The 18,933-nt window shown below is 42.0% G+C and overlaps 1 protein-coding gene across 2 annotated transcripts; it reads left to right on the top strand.

The window, feature by feature from the left end:
* Window positions 1-462: 462 nt before the first annotated feature.
* Window positions 463-14,846, top strand: hmgcra (3-hydroxy-3-methylglutaryl-CoA reductase a). 2 transcript variants are annotated; one of them, XM_086111942.1, is made up of 20 exons: window positions 463-592; window positions 2,225-2,401; window positions 3,339-3,450; window positions 3,539-3,626; window positions 3,735-3,819; window positions 3,927-4,032; window positions 4,245-4,351; window positions 4,435-4,554; window positions 4,668-4,828; window positions 5,371-5,624; window positions 7,159-7,316; window positions 8,343-8,537; window positions 8,613-8,771; window positions 9,672-9,829; window positions 9,924-10,029; window positions 10,169-10,339; window positions 12,528-12,668; window positions 12,744-12,902; window positions 13,431-13,585; window positions 13,807-14,846. In XM_086111942.1, the coding sequence occupies exons 2-20, from the start codon at window positions 2,237-2,239 to the stop codon at window positions 13,859-13,861; spliced, it is 2,655 nt and encodes an 884-aa protein (XP_085968068.1). In that variant the 5' UTR covers window positions 463-592; window positions 2,225-2,236; the 3' UTR covers window positions 13,862-14,846. The 2 variants fall into 2 exon arrangements, with proteins under 2 accessions (XP_085968068.1, XP_085968069.1); XM_086111943.1 differs by having other exon boundaries at window positions 7,168-7,316.
* Window positions 14,847-18,933: the final 4,087 nt, after the last annotated feature.

An 18,933-nucleotide genomic window follows, 5' to 3' on the forward strand; every position in this document is an offset into this window, starting at 1 on the left:
CAACGTCTGTCTTTCCTCTCTCTGTCATAGGAGAAGTTGTGGTAATGTACTGGCGTGATTACAACCGTCTGTCAGAGAGCCATGAAGTGAAAGTGAGCCACACACACAGCACGAGTGTGTTCAACTGTGAGACATATTAGTGGCATAACTAAATGAGCCATAGGAATGCTTTCAAGAATGACACAGAGACTTGCATTTCTTTCTTTACCGTCTTACGTATTTACTTTTGTAATGTGCCAAAATCCGACCTGTGTTCAGAATTCACACTTTCAACAATTCACTGGGCTGACCTGACAGTGATATCACTGAATTTTAGTGGTGCGATGAGGTGCTTTCACACGGGTCACGCCCACACTGCCGTCACTAAGGAAACGGGGCGTGGAATAATCGTCACTGAAGGAGCTAGGCGCTGTGATTGGCCCAGGTCTCGTATGATGTAGTAGCGTGCCATGGTTCCATGTGGTCTCGCATAATTGCAGAATCCGCTCAACTTGGATGAAATTGATGTCGGGAGTTTCAAGTCCAGCCCACTCCCTCTCCTCTTAATTTATCGCTAAACCTCTGTCGCACTCCACTGTCTTCACCCTCACAGGTAAGTCACGTTTATTAGTATTTGTAGAGATCTTTATGCATCGCAGACAAGGACTGTTTACGTGTTCCACGACCATATTACAAAGCTGAACACACTGTACACGCGAGACTAAGCACCCTTAAAAACGTATACTTTGATTACAGAGGTACAACTAAAGAAGTTGTATAAGTAAACGCTGCTTGCCAAATGTGGCTAGGCAAACCAAATTGAACAAAAGCAATTCTATGACATCTTGGAAGTAGAGTGTTATCTGAATAATTTAAGTACACAAGTGTTTTTAAAATCCAATAACACCACTAAAGATTGAGAATCCTGTAATAATAAAAATATAGAAATATTTTTATGTACATTAAAATGCATAATGCCATCATTACATTTTCCCTAAATGCATGTCTGAATGATGCAGACAGAGCATGATAGCTCCTATGAAGAACTAATGTAATTAACGTAAAACTAACTAATGTAAAACATTTTACATCATTTGACATTTAATCTAAACACCTGAATTGGATGAAAAATTTTTTTTAGAGCGGACGAAAAAAAATTACAAGTGCAGGGCTGCCAACTGTCACTCATTGGCTTTATTTTTTTTCGGAAACCACTGAACGCTCCGTCATTACGGACGCCACACTGATTGTTGCCGATACAGTATGTAAAAAAAAAAAAACACCGAAAATCGGCAAAAATACTCAGGTGATGAATATTTTTCCACTTTGCAACAGTCCCACTCGATGAGCTCCGGTCCAGATAAGCTGGTGGCGTTTCTGAGTGTCGTTGATAAATGGCTTTTGCTTTGCATCGTAGCGTTTTAAGTTGTACTTGTGGATCGAGTGCCCAACTGCATTTACTAACATTGGTTTGCTGAAGTGTTAAGGAGCCCATGTGATGATATCCTTTATACATTGATGTAGGTTTTTGATGCGGTGCAGCATGAGGGATTGAAGGTCACGGGCAGTCAATGTTGGTTTTTGGCATTCACAACGATTTCTCCAGATTCCCTGAACTTTTTGGTGATATTATGGACTGTCAATGATGAAATCCCTAAATTCCGATTGACGATTTTCTCCCTCAATTATTCCACAGGTGAACCTTGCCCCATCTATGCTTGCGAATTCAGGGAAGCTCTTTTTATACCCAGACACGGCATCCATCTGTTGCCAGTTAGCCTGTACCAAACGGGTGTTTGATGAGCACTTCTCAACTTACTTTTTTGCCACCTGTCTCAACATTTTTGGAACATTTTTGGTTGATCTCTGGAGCTTTTTTTCCTTTTCTTTTCAATTACACGCACACAATTCAGAAAATTGGGGAAGTTACCACCCAACCTAGCAATATAGAGCAATATGGCGAGCCAGGAGGAAAGAGTGCATAAAAGACATGGAGTGTTCATGGAAATGGGAAATGATCTTTACTTAAAGTTTGGCAGGACAATTTTCATTAACCTGCTCACGACTAAAGCACATTTAAATCACGCAATTGATTCGGGAACACTGAGCATTGTTACTACTTCCCTACTGTGGCTATATATTCAGATTGTGTTTCTCAGTAATTCTTTTTCATATAGTATTTGGAAAATTGCACTTGATTTTTCTTCTCAAAGTGTTGTGGTTCTCCTATTGTGGTATTCAACAGTGCTTGTCCACCATGCTGACCCACTTGTTCCGTATTCACGGCCATGTGGTGGCTTCCCATCCATGGGAGGTCATCGTAGGCACCGTCACCCTCACGGTCTGTATGATGTCGATGAATATGTTCACTGGAAACGACCAAATCTGCGGCTGGAACTTTGATTGCCCTAAAACAGATGAGGTGAGTGAATACAATGATTGCAATCTACCTTCAAATACTGTGATAACCGTATTACAATTAGGAGAGATTTCACATCAATGGCTTGATACCTCATCATATGTACATGAATCAAGAATATAAAAAACACAAGTTCCAACCTTGCATAATTATCAGACCGAATGCGTCTATGTGTGTAGATGGATAGATGTGTGTCCACGCAGCGTCGTCATCATTCGCCCCCTCGGGCCATGAGGTGTTCCGATAGTTTACGTAAATGTGAATCACCCGGAAAAAGTGTTCACCAGTCGGGCGATCGCTCACTATGCTGATATTTTGCCTTGGACATTTTCAAAGGATTGTTAAAAGTCGACAAAAGCAAATGTCCATGGATCAGTTCTTTACAAAACGGCAGGCAAAAACCACTTCTGAGAGAGAACATGAACTAAAAATGGCAAAAAAAATGACGAGGAAGGCAGTTAAAAGTTAAATGACCATCGTTTTTATTCTTTGTTTTTTACATTGTGCACAACTCTCACTTATTGTGCAATAATCTAATTGTAACATGTATTTGTTACATATTTTGATGCGTTTTTAATGCTTTAGGAACCATTTATGTCTGAATTGGGGGTTGGGGTGGGGGGCTTGGAACGAATTAGGGCATTAACATGGAAAGCGCGTCTCTATTTACAAAATTTTCTCGTTGAGAAATTTCTTCCACAACCCATTAATTTCCTAAGTAGAGGTACCACTGTGTACTCTTTCATTATGTGAAAGTCTTCAGATGTCTGCCATGCTGCATTTTTCATGTCATGCTTTTCATTTTTATTGGAGTCGTGATGTGGTACAAAGATACATTATTTATTTGTAGCATATCCCTGTGCACCGTATCTTAACATTTTATTTTTTACAGCTCATTCCTTTTTTTAATTTTTAATTGTGTTGCACATTCTTTTGACAGCAAATTCTGAGCAGTGACATCATCATCCTGACCATCACACGTTGCATTGCCATCGTCTACATTTACTTCCAGTTCCAGAACTTAAGACAACTGGGATCCAAATATATTTTAGGTATGAACATTTGTTGATATTACGCAGAAGGGCAATGACTGAAATGAGTTCTGTATGTGATTTTTGATTCATCCATTTTTTTCTTCAGGCATTGCAGGGCTTTTCACGATTTTTTCCAGCTTCGTATTCAGCACCGTGGTCATTCACTTCCTTGATAAAGAGCTGACTGGCCTTAAGTAGGTTTTTATTATTATTATTATTATGATTATTATTATACTTAGTGCTGTCACTGTCTCCATTTGAGAAACATCAGTGGTTTATTATTTCTCTGGCGCGTTTTCCAGCGAGGCGCTACCTTTCTTTCTGCTCCTGATCGACCTGTCCAAAGCATGCGCCCTTGCAAAGTTTGCCCTTAGCTCCAATTCTCAGGTACAAAACATGTCCAGTGGAACCCAGAAAATGTTTGATCGAATAGTTTTTCTTTCAGGATGAACATAGGGGACATTGATTTTTTTAAAAAAAACATTTCCCCCCAGGATGAAGTTAGGGAAAATATTGCTCGAGGTATGGCAGTATTGGGACCTACATTCACCTTAGATGCTCTGGTGGAGTGCTTAGTGATCGGTGTGGGAACCATGTCAGGTACTGTTATTTTGAGTTTATTAGATTGTGTGTACAGAACAAATGATACATAACTGAAGAATTGAGATTGACCGTTGTTTTTAATTTGAAAAAAAAGTTTCATGTGTGATTGATCAGTCAGTGCCGGGTGGCAAAAGGCTATTAGTCAATAGAAGAAAAGAAAAAAAACATCCCAAAAATGGTTTATTCTAACGTCGCTTTGTATATTTCAGGTGTTCGACAGTTAGAAATAATGTGCTGCTTTGGCTGCATGTCCATTTTGGCCAACTATTTTGTCTTCATGACATTCTTCCCCGCATGTGTGTCACTTGTTCTGGAGGTAAGAGTTGCGTTTATCTCAGTCGGTTTTCATGTACTCAGAGTGTTTGCAATTGTATTTATGACGCCTGCATTTTCCTGAAGCTTTCTCGCGAGAGTCAGGAAGGCCATCCGATTTGGCAGCTGAGCCAGTTCTCTCGGGTGCTGGAGGAAGAGCAGGATAACAAACCAAATCCTGTCACCCAGAGAGTAAAAATGATTATGGTAATACTCATATATTTCCTTATTTTGTTTATTCGGCGTGTCACCCGTATTGTTTTCTTTTCTTTTCATTCGGAGAATGTGCTTGATGATTTGTGCATCTCTGTTGTCTGCAGTCTCTGGGCCTCGTTATGGTTCACGCTCACAGTAGGTGGATTGCTGAGCCCCTGTTGCTCAATGCTACAGTGGGAATTCCACAGGGTGCCATTGATGAAGAACACCCGTCCCCCAGGAGGATCGAACCAGAGATACCTCTGTGGCATTTTTACCTTACCAGGTGAGTGGACACGAAAAATCCAGCTTCTGTCTTAAACAACACACCAGGACAAAAATCAACGTCCAAAAACGTTTCTCAGCATTGGAAATAGTCAGCAACGGTGTTTCAAAGGTGTGTATTCAAATGATTGGCAAATAGGGATAGGCTCCAGCCGAATTGTGACCTTAATGAGGATAGGCGATATAGAAATTGGATGGGTAGAATTTAATATCAAGAGATATCGACTGAGATGGCTTGATATTTTGGCATAGTGTTTGCTAATTTGTAGTAATACCCTTTTTTTTTTTGTAATGATACACCTTTTTGCTCATAGATTGCATCTTATTTCACAGACCAGCAGTCGGAGACCAGAGATCATTTGCGTCTGAATTGTGATTTATCGAAGAATCCGATTAGTTTTCCACCCTTTTTTCTAGATTCATTTGAATGTAATTGTAAGCCTTTGTTCATTTGCAAAATATAGATCGCAAGTAAATCGATTGACAAAAGGTATAACGCAAAATGCTTTTGGTTTCCTTTTTTTTTTTTTCTTTTACTGACAGAATGGTCACCATGGACATTGAGCAGGTGATCTGCTTGTCGTTGGCTCTGCTTCTGGCCATCAAGTACATCTTCTTTGAGCAAGCGGAGACGGAGTCGACCCTATCAATAAGGAACCCCATCACCATGTCCAACCTGCCCCTGGCTCCACGGCAGGCCATGGAGACTTGCTGCAGGAAGGAACTTGAGCTTCTCCAACACCGCACACCCTCTCCCAGCTTGCCTTCCACCACACCATCCAACGGGGAAGATATAGGTATGTCTGTGCTCAGTTGCAGTTATTCCGCAGTCTTAGATAGAGATACCGAGTACGGCATCATGACCGAAATCATCGCATGTATCGGCGTTATCGCAATATCACTAAAATCAATGTTCATGCGAAAACAGGTTCAATATAAACAAAGACAAAATCACAGATAGAATCACCGCGAGCATTGCAGCAAATTTTATTTTGAAATTGCAAACAGCAAAAACGGAAGTGATTTTATGTTGCGAGGGAAGAAATTTCATCTGCGCCGTATATAAAGTTGTATCCAATCCAATTAGTTTTAATGCATGGAAGACCCCACAAAATGTTCTTAAAATGACAATGATCAGAGCGCTACATCTAAGAGGGATAAGACTATATGAAAACATCAATGGAATTAAATCATGTAATCAACTAAAAATAATTGACATGATAACATTATTCAATTAAAACTATTGGAGGGGTTGGAAAAGTTGCGAAATATAGCAGTTTTTGTTGTTGAATGGATGCGAACATCAACAACATTCAGTCATTTTTGTTGTTGCTTGTTCTAATCCAGCCTGCAGAACGAATTTGCAAGTTAACAAAAAAATGGCTGGAGCAACCCTGAAGTCATATTACATCAGTCACCTTGCAGTCTGGATGAGTAGCGGCTGAACATCTTCCCAATCTGACTGTAACTTTTGGGGAGTCTCGGAGCCTTTAAAAGTCTACAAGAACACCAGGAAGAAGTTGCTAGTTGCATTGTTACTTTTTATGAAGATGTTCTCGTTCCAAATGCCCACTATGTGCATAATAATAATAAGAAGAAGAATACATTTAATTTTGAAAGCACTTTTCATCGTACTCAAAGACACTTTAGAGGAGTTTAAAACGGGATGAAATATACACTATAAAGCCAAGCATACATGATTTAAAACAAACATATTTAGAGGAAGAAAAACAAAGCAGAAATAGGTAAAAGAGATTAAAAGGTGTTGAAAGCAGTGCGGAAGAAATAATTTGAAGGATTAGAGGTCAGTACAGTTGCGGCGGTGTTGTGGTAGAGAGTTCCAGAGGGTGGGGGGGGGGGGGGCGGCGACAGAGAAGGCTCGGTCCCCCCCATGTTCTGAGCCTGATCACGGGGATGGCGAGGAGGTTTGTCTTTGAGGAGCGGAGGTTGCGGCGAGGAGTTTGTGGGTGAAGAAGGTCGGAGAGTTAGGAGGGGGCCTGATAGGTAAGTAGGAGGAGTTTAAATTGGATACGCTGAGGAATGGGGAGCCAGTGGAGGTTTTTAAGGACGGGTGATGCGATCATGTGTGCGGGTGTGGGCGAGAAGGCGGGCGGGCGGCATTCTGGATGTAATGACAAAATTGCTAAATTAGAAACACTTCTTAAGCCTTTTAAAACGTCACACATTTTGCCAGTAAAATCACAAGAATGAATACAATTGTAAAACTGACCAGTAACTTAATATTTTAGCATGATTTGTCAGTGAAACTTTCATTCCGATGACACAGGACAACCATGCTTCTATCTCAGTTTGCTTCTTCTCATTGATGAGGTTCTCCAGATGAGGTTATCCGGCCCCTGCTCAGTCCTCTTAATGATCCTGGGTCACATAATGACTTCATTCTTGGTGAAGGAGAAGAAGAGACCAAATCTGATAGCACGAAGCCAAGAGGCATTTTTGAATGTGTGGCCATTCTCAACAATCCACAGGTAAGGCACCCCCGACTTAGTTTCAAATCTAAAGACAGTGTCGGCAAATCTCGTCATCGTATATGGTTAGTCAGTCGTTTAGCTGCGTTTTAAGGAGCTTTGGCCCCGGGCGACTGATGATTGGCCCATTGTCCTGCCTTGTATGAGGTTATTGGATTGGATTGGATTAAACTTTATTGTCAAATGTACTGTATGTGAAACATACAGCACAGATGAATTATGAACTCACTGTATGCCACAGATATGTTATACCAGGGGTGGGCAACCCAAAATGTTGAAAGAGCCATATAGGACCAAAAAACCCCCCCCAAAAAACTAATATGTCTGGAGCCGCAAAAAATTAAAAGCCTTATATAAGCTTTACATTGAAGGCAATACAAGCTGTATGAATCTATATTAGCCTTCATAATTAAATGTTTTTTTTCCCCCTGCGATGCATCCTGTAGACTAGAGAAGGGGTGCCCAACCTTTTTTGACGAAAGATCTACTTTACGATCCACCAGCCTCCCGCGATCGACCCGTTACCGCACGCGTGCATACACACGCATGCCGTAATGAGCAACAGCCATAACGGCCCCTAAGATGATCAAGGCACGGGACGCACTTTTGCAGCGTCAACTATCATAGCTCACGTGTCGCGTTTAAAATGCTTCTCTCAGCCATCTACGTTCCCATTCTTTTAGCAGCCGAGTGTTTCACTCTAGGCCTGACTAATTGATTTCCACTCGATGCACCCGTTACACAAATGAAAGTTTGGTTCTTCTTGGTTTGAATTGTTACGCCTGGAGACTGCAGAGGGACGGGGGGATGACGTCGCAACATGGCTTCTCAATGAACGTTGTCACAAGTGCAGTCAATCATGAAAATGTCAGGGGGAAACACAAGCAAGTTTAACAAACATAGAAAAGGTGAATCTCACCTCACAGAAATGCTTTTTGCACCCCAACACCATGTTCCAGCTTTGGTTTTTTTTCTCACACATTTTATATCTGCTTTCCAAACACCAACGAGACAATTGTTTTGCAGCAGGGGCCTCGTTTCCTGAGTGATGCTGAGGTGATGATGCTGGTCGACTCCAAACACATTCCCGCTTACAAACTGGAGGGTGTCATGGAGAAGCCTGAGAGAGGTGTGGCCATACGGAGACGGATGCTGTCAGAAAAGCTCTCCTCTCCCTCTGCACTCTCGTCATTGCCATTCACAGATTATGACTACTCCAAGGTGAGATGATTTACATGAAGTCAACACAAATATCCTTTGGTGCATGTAATGCAAAGCTATGAATGCGTCCGCCAGGTTATGGGCACCTGCTGTGAGAATGTCATTGGATATATACCAGTGCCGGTGGGCGTGGCTGGGCCGCTACATCTGGATGGGAAGCAGTTCCAAGTTCCCATGGCGACAACCGAGGGATGCCTTGTGGCGAGCACGAATCGAGGATGTCGGGCAATTGCGGTGAATTTTGTAGTTTTAAAAATATAAACACTGACTGATATTTCTGTGAGCGGCCCGGTAGTCCAGTGGTTAGCACGTCGACTTCACAGTGCAGAGGTACCGGGTTCAATTCCAGCTCCGGCCTCCCTGTGTGGAGTTTGCATGTTCTCCCTGGGCCTGTGTGGGTTTTCTCCGGGTACTCCGGTTTCCTCCCACATTCCAAAAACATGCATGGCAGGCTGATTGATCACTCTAAATTGTCCCGAGGTGTGAGTGAGGGTGTGCATGGTTGTTCGTCTCTGTGTGCCCTGCGATTGGCTGGCTACCAATTCGGGGTGTCCCCCGCCTACTGCCCGAAGACAGCTGGGATAGGCTCCAGCACCCCCGCGACCCTAGTGAGGATGAAGCGGTTCGGAAGATGAATGAATGAATGAATGATATTTCTGTGTGTGTGTGTGTGTGTCCATCCATCCATTTTCTACCACTTATCCGGAATCTTGTTGTGGGGCCAACAGCTTTAGCAGGGAAGCCCAGACTTCCCTCTCCCCAGCCACTTCTTTCAGCGGTTCCCCTGGGATCGATCTCTCTCTCCCTCTCTAATTCACTCACATTGTTCGAAGCCTACAATAGAGGGAGGATTACTGCGATCCGGTACCTTAGGTTTAACTACGGTTATAACGCTGGCGCGTTTTGGCTGCCGCTGCTCAACCCGTATTGTTTTGTGTTATTGTAAAGTGTCCTTGGGTGTCTTGAAAGGCGCTTATAAATAAAATGCATTATTATTATATCCTATCCAGTAATTTTGCAAAAGAATTCGTCTTCACACCACAATTGTTTGAACCATGAAAGAATAGGAGGGAGCCAGATATTACTTTTCCATTTTGTGTGCGTCTGAGTGGCTTTGTTTTCTGTACTCTGTAGCTCGGAGGTGGAGCCAGGAGTCGCATCCTGGCCGATAGCATGACCCGTGGGCCTGTGGTGAGGCTGCCTTCCGCTTGCCAGGCTGCCGAGGTTAAAGCCTGGCTCGAGAGCAATGATGGCTTCCAAGCAATCAAAGAAGCCTTTGACGGCACCAGCAGGTAAACCGAGCAGCACGCTTGTTGACATGTGCATGAATGGTCCACATGATTTCTTTGCCATGATGAGGCACATCCGCGGTTGACATTTTGGCAGGTTTGCTCGGCTCCAGAAGCTTCTTGTTGGTCTGGCTGGAAGAAATCTCTACATTCGTTTTCATTCGGAGACCGGTGATGCAATGGGAATGAATATGATCTCGAAGGTAATTAACAAGAGAACTGGATGAGATTCATGATGTCGGTGTTACTCAAGTCTTGTTCTGGCATTGTTTAAAAGTCTTGGCAAAAAAAAAAAAATCAAGTGTACCACACATCCTGAAAGTGTGTCGTTTGGCGCTGCAGGGTACAGAGCAAGCTTTGAACAAACTTCAGCAGCGCTTTCCAGAGCTGCATGTTTTGGCAGTCAGCGGGAACTACTGTACAGATAAGAAACCAGCTGCAATCAACTGGATAGAAGGCAGAGGAAAATCAGCAGTCTGCGAGGCCACCATCCCCGCTCGTGTGGTCAGAGAGGTAAGTTTAAGTCCGTTTGTGAGACATTTTGTGAAGCAGACCTCTTGTTGCAAGATGTAGGTTACACCTTTAAAATTGCTCTACCTGAATTTCTGAGCTTCATCGATGACGTAGTTAGGACTGGGTATCCGTTCAGATTTCCAAAATCAGTTTGATCCACTAGGGCCCGATTCGATTCAACCCCGTGGACAAAATTTTACTCTCAATGGAAGACATTCTCAGAAGGAGCAATGCTGGAAATCTTTTACTCTATTCTTAAAAATATGAATATTTACATTGAGAATTGAATCAAATGCCGTTACATGCAACATGTATGTTTTATTGAACATTACCTCATCAGAACATTATATAATGATTTCAATCAATTCCAACCACAGCGCAATTGTCGTAAATAAAATGGCAAAAACACACGATATTCATGTTCCAGCCTGCATCGCAAAATTTGACTGTCTTTGTGTTTTTTTTTAAAACCACCTAACTTCCAGACATCTGCCTTCAAGCTTGTCGTCGCTGATTTTTAGTGCATCCGCGATGTTGTTCTGATACGCTACTCTTGCGCAGTCACAAGATCTCTTGTGATGCAAAATGGCACACACATTTATGGGAAAAAGACATATTAAAAGGATCGATTTGATGGTTTAATGAATCGATGTTGGGCTATGAAAAGGAAAATCAATTCAATTCAATTCATCGGTGTTTTTAAACCCAGCCCCAGACATTACGGACAACATCGTTTGCTTCAACTGATACCACCCACACAAACAATTTCCCCCTTCCTGATTTCACTGTTATTTGCATATTTATCACATACAAAGGTTCCAGTTCAGGGGTCGGCAACCCAAAATGTTGAAGGAGCCATATTGGACAAAAAAAAACAACAATATGTCTGGAGCCGCAAACAAACAAAAGCCTTGTAATGAAGGCAACAAATGCCGTATGTATAGCCTACTATCAAAATGACTAAGTTGGCTACAATACACGATGAGCCTTTACACAAAATGTTTTATTCCCTGCACTGCATCCCGTCGAGCAGGGGTGCACAACCTTTTTTGGCCGGAGATGTACTTTTCGATCAACCGGCCTCCCGAGATCGACCCGTTACCGCACGATCAGACGCGGAGGAGGCATTCAACGCACTTTGAAAAGACGTTTTATTATATTATTATTTTTATTTTTGCAACTGCCACCTGCCTGGTATCCCGCTCTGCTACTAGAAACATGTGTCGCAAGCTATGACGCAGATCTTCGTTGACAGAAATGTTGACGTTTAAATTTTATTCTACGCATTTTTACAGCATTAGAAAACATTAAGAATTTTTGTGTCATGTTTTTTCCTCCTACATAAACCATATTAAAACAAAAAATATATTTCCCACCCCCATCATTTTCCATTTTCAAACATTTTTGAGAAAGCGTCGGGGAGCCACTAAGGCGGCGCTAAAGACCCCCGTTCCAGTTCATCAAACCAATTTTAATTACACACAGAGACTACCCGAGGAAATAATTCAATTACTTTTTTGCAGTAAGGTTTATTGCAAAAAAATACATATATATTCCCCACAGTTCTTGTTTATTCACGAATTGTTGTTCATTTGGTATTGTTTAATGATTAAACAAAACCAAATCAGCAACATTGAAGCAATATCACACGAGAGGGTGTGATGTTGTAAACTTTTTGAAACCGAAAGCTACTTCTTGGGTACCGATTAATGCGAAAAGCTACTAGTTGGGGCTGCTTCGGGTTCAACATGCCAATTACAGGTTATTCATACTACAAGCTGGAAATAATTATTTTTATAATAGTTTAAACTATTATTGTTTTCCCTGAATTGATGAAGATTCCGTCACTGGTTTAGTCTGTAACATGTCAGGAAATGGGAACAAATGACAGATGCAGATGAAATGTATGAGGTCCGTCTTCATGACGCAATGCCAGAAATCTCAGGATATTAACTGTTGAGAGGCTAAACCCAGAAGATGTGAACAATTTTAAGTTTAACAACGGCTCTTAACGATGAATCGATTATCAAAGTAGTTCTCATTCACTCGGACACCTCCGCAAAGGACGCATCCTGCTCTGCGGCGGCGTGCGTGTGCGAATGGTTGGATGCTAATGGTTGCCGAAAGAAAGCTCAAGCTTCTCACACAGACGTGTTGCCGTTGACTTATATTGGGTACTCTACTGTAGGTTTTGAAGACCTCGACAGAAGCTCTGGTGGAGGTGAACATCAATAAAAACCTGGTGGGCTCGGCCATGGCTGGCAGCATCGGCGGATTTAACGCACATGCGGCTAACTTGGTAGCAGCCATATACATTGCCTGCGGACAGGTAAGAACATTCGATCTCTGCTCATTTTCATTGCGTTCCCCAACGTAACAACGTAGCTGTATGTGTGCACGTCAGGACCCCGCCCAGTCAGTGAGCAGCAGTAACTGCATCACCCTGATGGAGGTTTCAGGCCCGACGGGGGAAGACCTTTACATCAGCTGCACCATGCCCTCCATAGAGCTCGGCACTGTAGGGGGCGGAACCAACCTGCCTCCCCAACAAGCTTGCCTGCAGGTATGCTCACATGCCATGACCATGAGGAATAACAGGGTAGCTGTAATAAGTATGAATCTTGAAATATTGGGATACGTTTCCTTTGCAAGCAGTCACCGGCTTAAACAGTAGCTAGATTTGTTGTTTGTCCTTTCTTTTTGTTTTTCAAAATCGCTAGAGTGAATTCAGACACGTAGCAGCCTTAAAAATGACAGAATAGGGACATGCCCACTAGATACAGGTTCGCAATAAAACCGCTAGCGCACCGTGATTGTTTTAAAATGTGAAATTTGTCAGAGTAGTTTACAAATGGTGTTCAGTTGGATTGGGACTTTATCCATATTTTTCTAAGCAACCTTTGGTCCGATGTTGACAATGACAGTTTGTGATGGTCAGAACGATTGCATATAGAATTTGGAGCAGCACAATTGACCATTTCATCATTTAAAATGATTTTTGTGGATTCTTTTTTCCGATGCATGATTTGCCCAAGGTAGTCATTAAAAAAAAAATCTTTGAGTCAGGAATTTTGTCTGTGCGTGCGTCCAGATGCTGGGAGTACAGGGGGCCAGTCAGGTTTGTCCGGGGGAGAATGCCAGGCAGCTTGCCAAAGTGGTGTGTGCCACCGTGCTGGCTGGAGAGCTGTCACTCATGTCTGCTCTGGCAGCTGGCCACCTGGTCAAGAGTCACATGACACATAACAGGTAATCGGGGGGTCATTATATCTAATATTATCATTTAATATGAGTAGTTTTCTCTTGAAATGTAAACATTTTTAGTTGTATTTCAATCCATGATTGAAATAGCACACTAAAAGACCTTGTAAGACTTGATTTGAGAGTGATTGGATATCACAAGGCACCTCCCAGCTAAATCCTAAACTTATGTTAAGGAGGTGCAGAAAAAAAAATGACTCTGTCTCTAGATCCAAGATGAACCTCCAAGAGAGCGTGGGAACCTGCACCAAGCAAGCCTCCTGAGACCATGAAGGCAGCATGGTTCCCCTCCGTGTGCCCTGTCACTTGCCGAATCAGCTTGTCCAGTACCGTATGGGCAAATAAGGGACTGAAATGAAGACCGACTTAAAAGTGCTTAAAAAAAACAAACAAAACAACAACACGCACGTAGTTGGTCTGACCAAGCTGCTGTCTCATTTTTACCATGAAATGATTTCATTTCCATGTGAATTGAGGTTGTATAAAATCATACAACAACAAAAAATGCACATCCTCACTTTTATTAAAAAAAAAAACTAAGAAAAAAAAAGTTGAATGTTGAACGTGGGTTCCACATGCAGGTACAGGTACCGTATGCATCAAAGACTGCAAAGGGCTGAAACATGATGAAGGAATGCCATTTGTTTGAGTGCTGTGCGATATGGGAAATTTTTCATTTTCTCTTGCTTAATCCAATCGATGCATTTGATTAACTGTGGGACTCAGCCTGAATTCATTACTTGTAATTGGTGAGCGAGGCACAAAGATCATTAGAGTAGCGCCGGAGAGAACCTCATACCCCACATCCAAAAATGGCGATAGAGAGTTATATCATACAGTAAACATTTTAATATTGCACCACAATATATTATTGTAAGATACCACAGCACTCATTTGTATTATTTTATATTTATGTTCTAGCACCAAACTACTTGCAGTACACGTTTTGTAAACTGGCGGCAACCAACTAGTTGCCATGTCATGTCATGTCTTGAGTTTACATGAATGACCGTCTCTCACTTGCCCCGCTATTCACTGACCAGTCCGGGGTGCAGCCAGCTGGGATGGGCTACAGCTTTCTCATGAACCTTAACGGGTGACATAGCAAAGGAAATGTGTGGATGTTGTAGAAAAGACACTTCCATCTCACCTCTCCATTGTTTCATATTTGGGAAACAATGTTATAAATTCATAACACAGTCTCCCTGTTCCAAATATTTTGTAATTAAAAAAAAAACTTTGCTCCATATGATCAATTATCATTTGTGTCTTCGAAATACTGTTGCTACTGCAGTAGCAGGTTCAAAGTTTCTGTTTTGCTTCGTTTTATTTTCTTTTAACTAGGAATACAGCAGTTCACCCGCAAATATCAATTGTACAATGACAATTATTGCAATATGCAATGATCAACAAGGAACCACATTTTCTTTAACAATTAGATGACATTTATGATAGGTATTTATATCCCATTAATTTACTCTTACACATTTCCTCTATAAGTGTTAAAAATAAGCATACACACCTGGGCTTTCAAACTCAATTACCCGTGTATGTGTGTGTGTGTGTGTTGCTGGAGATAGTTTTAAGTGTGTCTGGGCCACATCAAGTACAAAAAATGGGTTCACGTATATCTGATATAATCTTCTCAGTCTTTTTTAATAACAGCCCGTAACATTCAGAACATGAATTTCATACCCTGTCCTCGCTCTCATCTCCCTGTTAATTTGCATCCTCCTCGGCATATATACTTGAATAAGGACATCCGATTTATTGAGCACCGCCACTTTCTCTGTGCATTAAAAACATGTTGGGGAGCTCCTGTGCTTAACAACCCCCCCAAAAAAACTGTTTTTTTTTTTTTTTTGCCTGTTGGTAACCAGCCTTCCTCTTTGTGGTCGATTTTGAAAAAGACATTTTGGGATGGGGTGACAGGACTGTTTCCTTCCACTTGGTGTCGCTTCAGAATTAGGTTTCGCTCAAAGCGAATGCATTTGAGCTGTGACTGCTCATAAGATGTTTTTTTTAAAATATATTGGTCTGGAAAACAACAGTGCAAAAATGTGGGGGCTGCATTAAACCGGCGGCTATCTACCACCAGTGTTGATGGTGCACTTCTTCTTAAATTGATGGACAAGAATTGATTTGCAGGTTTTGGGAGGTCATTGTCCATGGCCTCGCCACACTCTTCTCCTGCCCGCATGTTAGCCGTGGCAACCACCAAAGCCACTTTCCACTTGGTTTGCCTGTTCCCATCAGCTGCCTTTGGGGTCACAAATATTCTCATTGGGACGCCTTCAGATGGACAGCAACCCTCACAGCCAATGTCTACCGACAAGTTAGGGAATTACCGCCACTGACAACATTATGGCTACATACAGTATCTGCTCAGCTGCCTCAAGAAAGGTAGACCATTAAGATTCAATGTCCCCTGCATGGCATGGTCAAAGTTCTGACAACCTCTCGCATAAGCTCAGGCTTCCTTCTTGTCAGAGAAGTGACGTTCCAGATTCCGAGAGCCAGCTTCAGCTGCCAAGTATATTTAAAAAAAAAAAAATTTCAACCATCCATTCTTTCTATGTACCGCATATTATTACTAGGAGGATTTCATTTCATTTAAATGTATTAAAACTGAATTTATAATTTCACATCGATGTTATATGAGCATTTTAAATATATATGGTAATACAGTAACATACTGCATAGTCTACTCCAAGAAGAGATGCGTTCTTTTTCTTTTCACTTTTATTCTCTTTTTACTAGCTCTGCACACAAACGTGCGGGGGTGGAGGAATTTGACCCGTTGTGCAAACAACGTGGTGAACAAAGGCAGAAAGGGAAGCAACATGAGAGAGGACAGAGGCAGGGACTAAAGTGGTGTTCGACAACTGTCGATGGATGGCACTGTGGTGTTGATGATGTGCTGACAAATTCTTCCTTTTGGTTTGCTTGGTGATGACCGATTTGCGTGGTTTAGATCGTTCCTAAGATGTGGGAGAAGTAGCCTACACTAAGGTGAGAGAAATTTTCATGACAAGGTTTGTGCAGCATTGTCTAACTCACAAAATCATGAAGTCATCAGTGTATTTCATTATTTAACAAGACACTGTAAATAAGTACCCAAGAGCTCAACGGACTTACTTTTTACAGTTTACATTTACAATCGTAAGTGGCAAAGACGCTTCCTCTTTACTTTTAAATCATTTTAAGAGTTAAAAAAAATAGAATGAAGCTCAAATAAGCACGCACAAAATAACACGCAATTCCCAGAAACTTTGAAATAGAAAGACCATTCTGTGAAAACACAATGGCTCAGAGTAAAGTTCACATCATCTTGAAGCCTGCTGTGAAGAAAAACGTGCTGGTAAATGTTTGAATAGAATTGACTAGTTACTAGTGCGGTCCAGAAAGTACGAGGCCACACTGTTGACATTTCCCAGGCACTTACTGTTGTGTGCACTTTCTCAAAGGCAGTCACACAGTAATGTCAGGCTGAACCCCCCCCCCCCCCCCCCCCCAAGCTTTTAATGCTCTCCTCTCCACTACTATTCATCGAGCGTGCCACCTGTTGTACTGTATGTGGCGGCTAGCTAGAACCATTACATAAATAGCAGCGTCACATCAAATCTTGTTTGTATGAAAGGTAGGATGCATGCTGTTGTAGTGAAACAGCTTTTGTGCGATTAAATAGTAACAAGTCTGGTTATTAACAATAATTACTTATGGCCAAAAACTATGCTGATTTATTTTGTTTCATTGAATGAAGAATCCCAGGATCGATGACGTGGCTGCAAAAATGTTTGGTTTGTACTTTTATGAAGATTGAGTCCCAGTTAGCAGACTTAAGTAAACACACACCCTGCCAAAAACTACAATAAAATGCCATATGACGCCGTTTATGAATGCAATAATGCTGTCGAAATGTGAATATTATTTCACTGATTGTGCGTGTGAAACAACATGATGCCATGAATCAAAATGAAAGACAAATGTGCAACTAAAAGGAAATGTGCAGTACGAAAAAGAGGTTGGGAGGGGGGGGGGCTTTACAAAATGGTAGCGTGGTGTCACGACAGAGGAGTCGTCTCATCAGAAGATGGCACATAAGCTACGTTTCTTATGATGCCTGTTCGTGCAGGATCAGTATGCCTGTTCATAACGTACAGCACGCAGGACAAGAAAATCCTAACTGACCGGAGGAAACCAATGGCCTCTCTTACAATGGTGTAATCCGGTGGTGGTCAAACTACGGCCCGCGGGCCGAATCCGGCCCGCCGAAGGTTGGTCCACAATTAAGGTTCGATGTGAATGATTGCATTCATTTCAATTGGACTTGTAATGACAGGCATTTCACCGCCAGGTGGCGCATTGACTTGAAGTTGCAGAACACGGGGGGGGGGCGGGGCAATCTTTTCGACCACCTAGTACCTCTGTATCGCTCTACTTCTACTGGTCTGATCACAACCCATCTGCAGCGATGCACAGGCTAAAATAGGTCATCAACAACACTTTTGTCATTTAAAAAAAGTATATTAATACCGTACTTTCATGCTTTTGTTCTGTTGATGTTTGATATGGACTGTCAACAAATGCAGTTTTTTTTTTTAATGTACCATAGCTCGTGCTGACCTGGCCCTTCTGTCAAATTTTAAAAGTCAATGCAGGCCCCCGAGCCAAAAAGTTTGCCCACCCCTGGTGTAATCGAATGTTGGAACTGGGATTCCAAGAAAGGATACTCCGAAATATTAGCCAAAAGAGTGTATTGTTGACCTTATTCACCGCTTGCTCTCATCACTCAGTCATCGCAACATATGCAGAAGTTCCAGGTCGCAACACAGAGGACAATAGTTGTGTTTACTTTATCCAAAGTAACCAGAATTTATGGTCAGACGTCATTTCAACATTTGGAGACAACAGGAAAGGAAAAAAACAGGCACTTAGGCTGGTGTATCCCGAATCAATCTCAGGTCAGACATAGTTGGCATTGTGCGTGATGTGTGATGTGTGCAAGCTGATTTTCCTGGGCTGGCAGCAAGGAAAAACTGTTTCAATTCACAGGATGAGGAAGTGCGGGTGCATGTTCTAAGGCTAATGAGGATGTTTAAAGACTAATTCTTTCTTTTTTTTTTTCTGTCGGCTGAAAACATTGGCTTTGAAATCCAAACAGAAAAATACGAGACAATCTGAGAGCAATAAATGACACCGAATGTCATCACGGCGATTTGGGGTTTTGCCTGAAGACTCCATTACAGTTCGCGGTGTAATCCGCATATCATTAAACCGACATGAAAAACAAGCACTTGCTAAGCTTAAAGAAGATGGCAAATAAATCAATAGCA

This window comes from Hippocampus guttulatus, chromosome 5 (genome assembly GCF_054856545.1).
Source record: "Hippocampus guttulatus isolate MCC_2025c chromosome 5, RoL_Hgut_1.0, whole genome shotgun sequence".
NCBI lineage: Eukaryota > Metazoa > Chordata > Actinopteri > Syngnathiformes > Syngnathidae > Hippocampus > Hippocampus guttulatus.

What these genes read in the sequence shown, in the direction of transcription:
- hmgcra (XM_086111942.1), top strand. Translation starts at nt 2,237, where the DNA reads ATGCTGACCCACTTGTTCCGTATTCACGGCCATGTGGTGGCTTCCCAT. An exon ending in CCCTTAGCTCCAATTCTCAG is followed by an intron (nt 3,820 to 3,926) that starts GTACAAAACATG and finishes ATTTCCCCCCAG; the next exon opens with GATGAAGTTAGGGAAAATAT. An exon ending in CCATTCTCAACAATCCACAG is followed by an intron (nt 7,317 to 8,342) that starts GTAAGGCACCCC and finishes ATTGTTTTGCAG; the next exon opens with CAGGGGCCTCGTTTCCTGAG.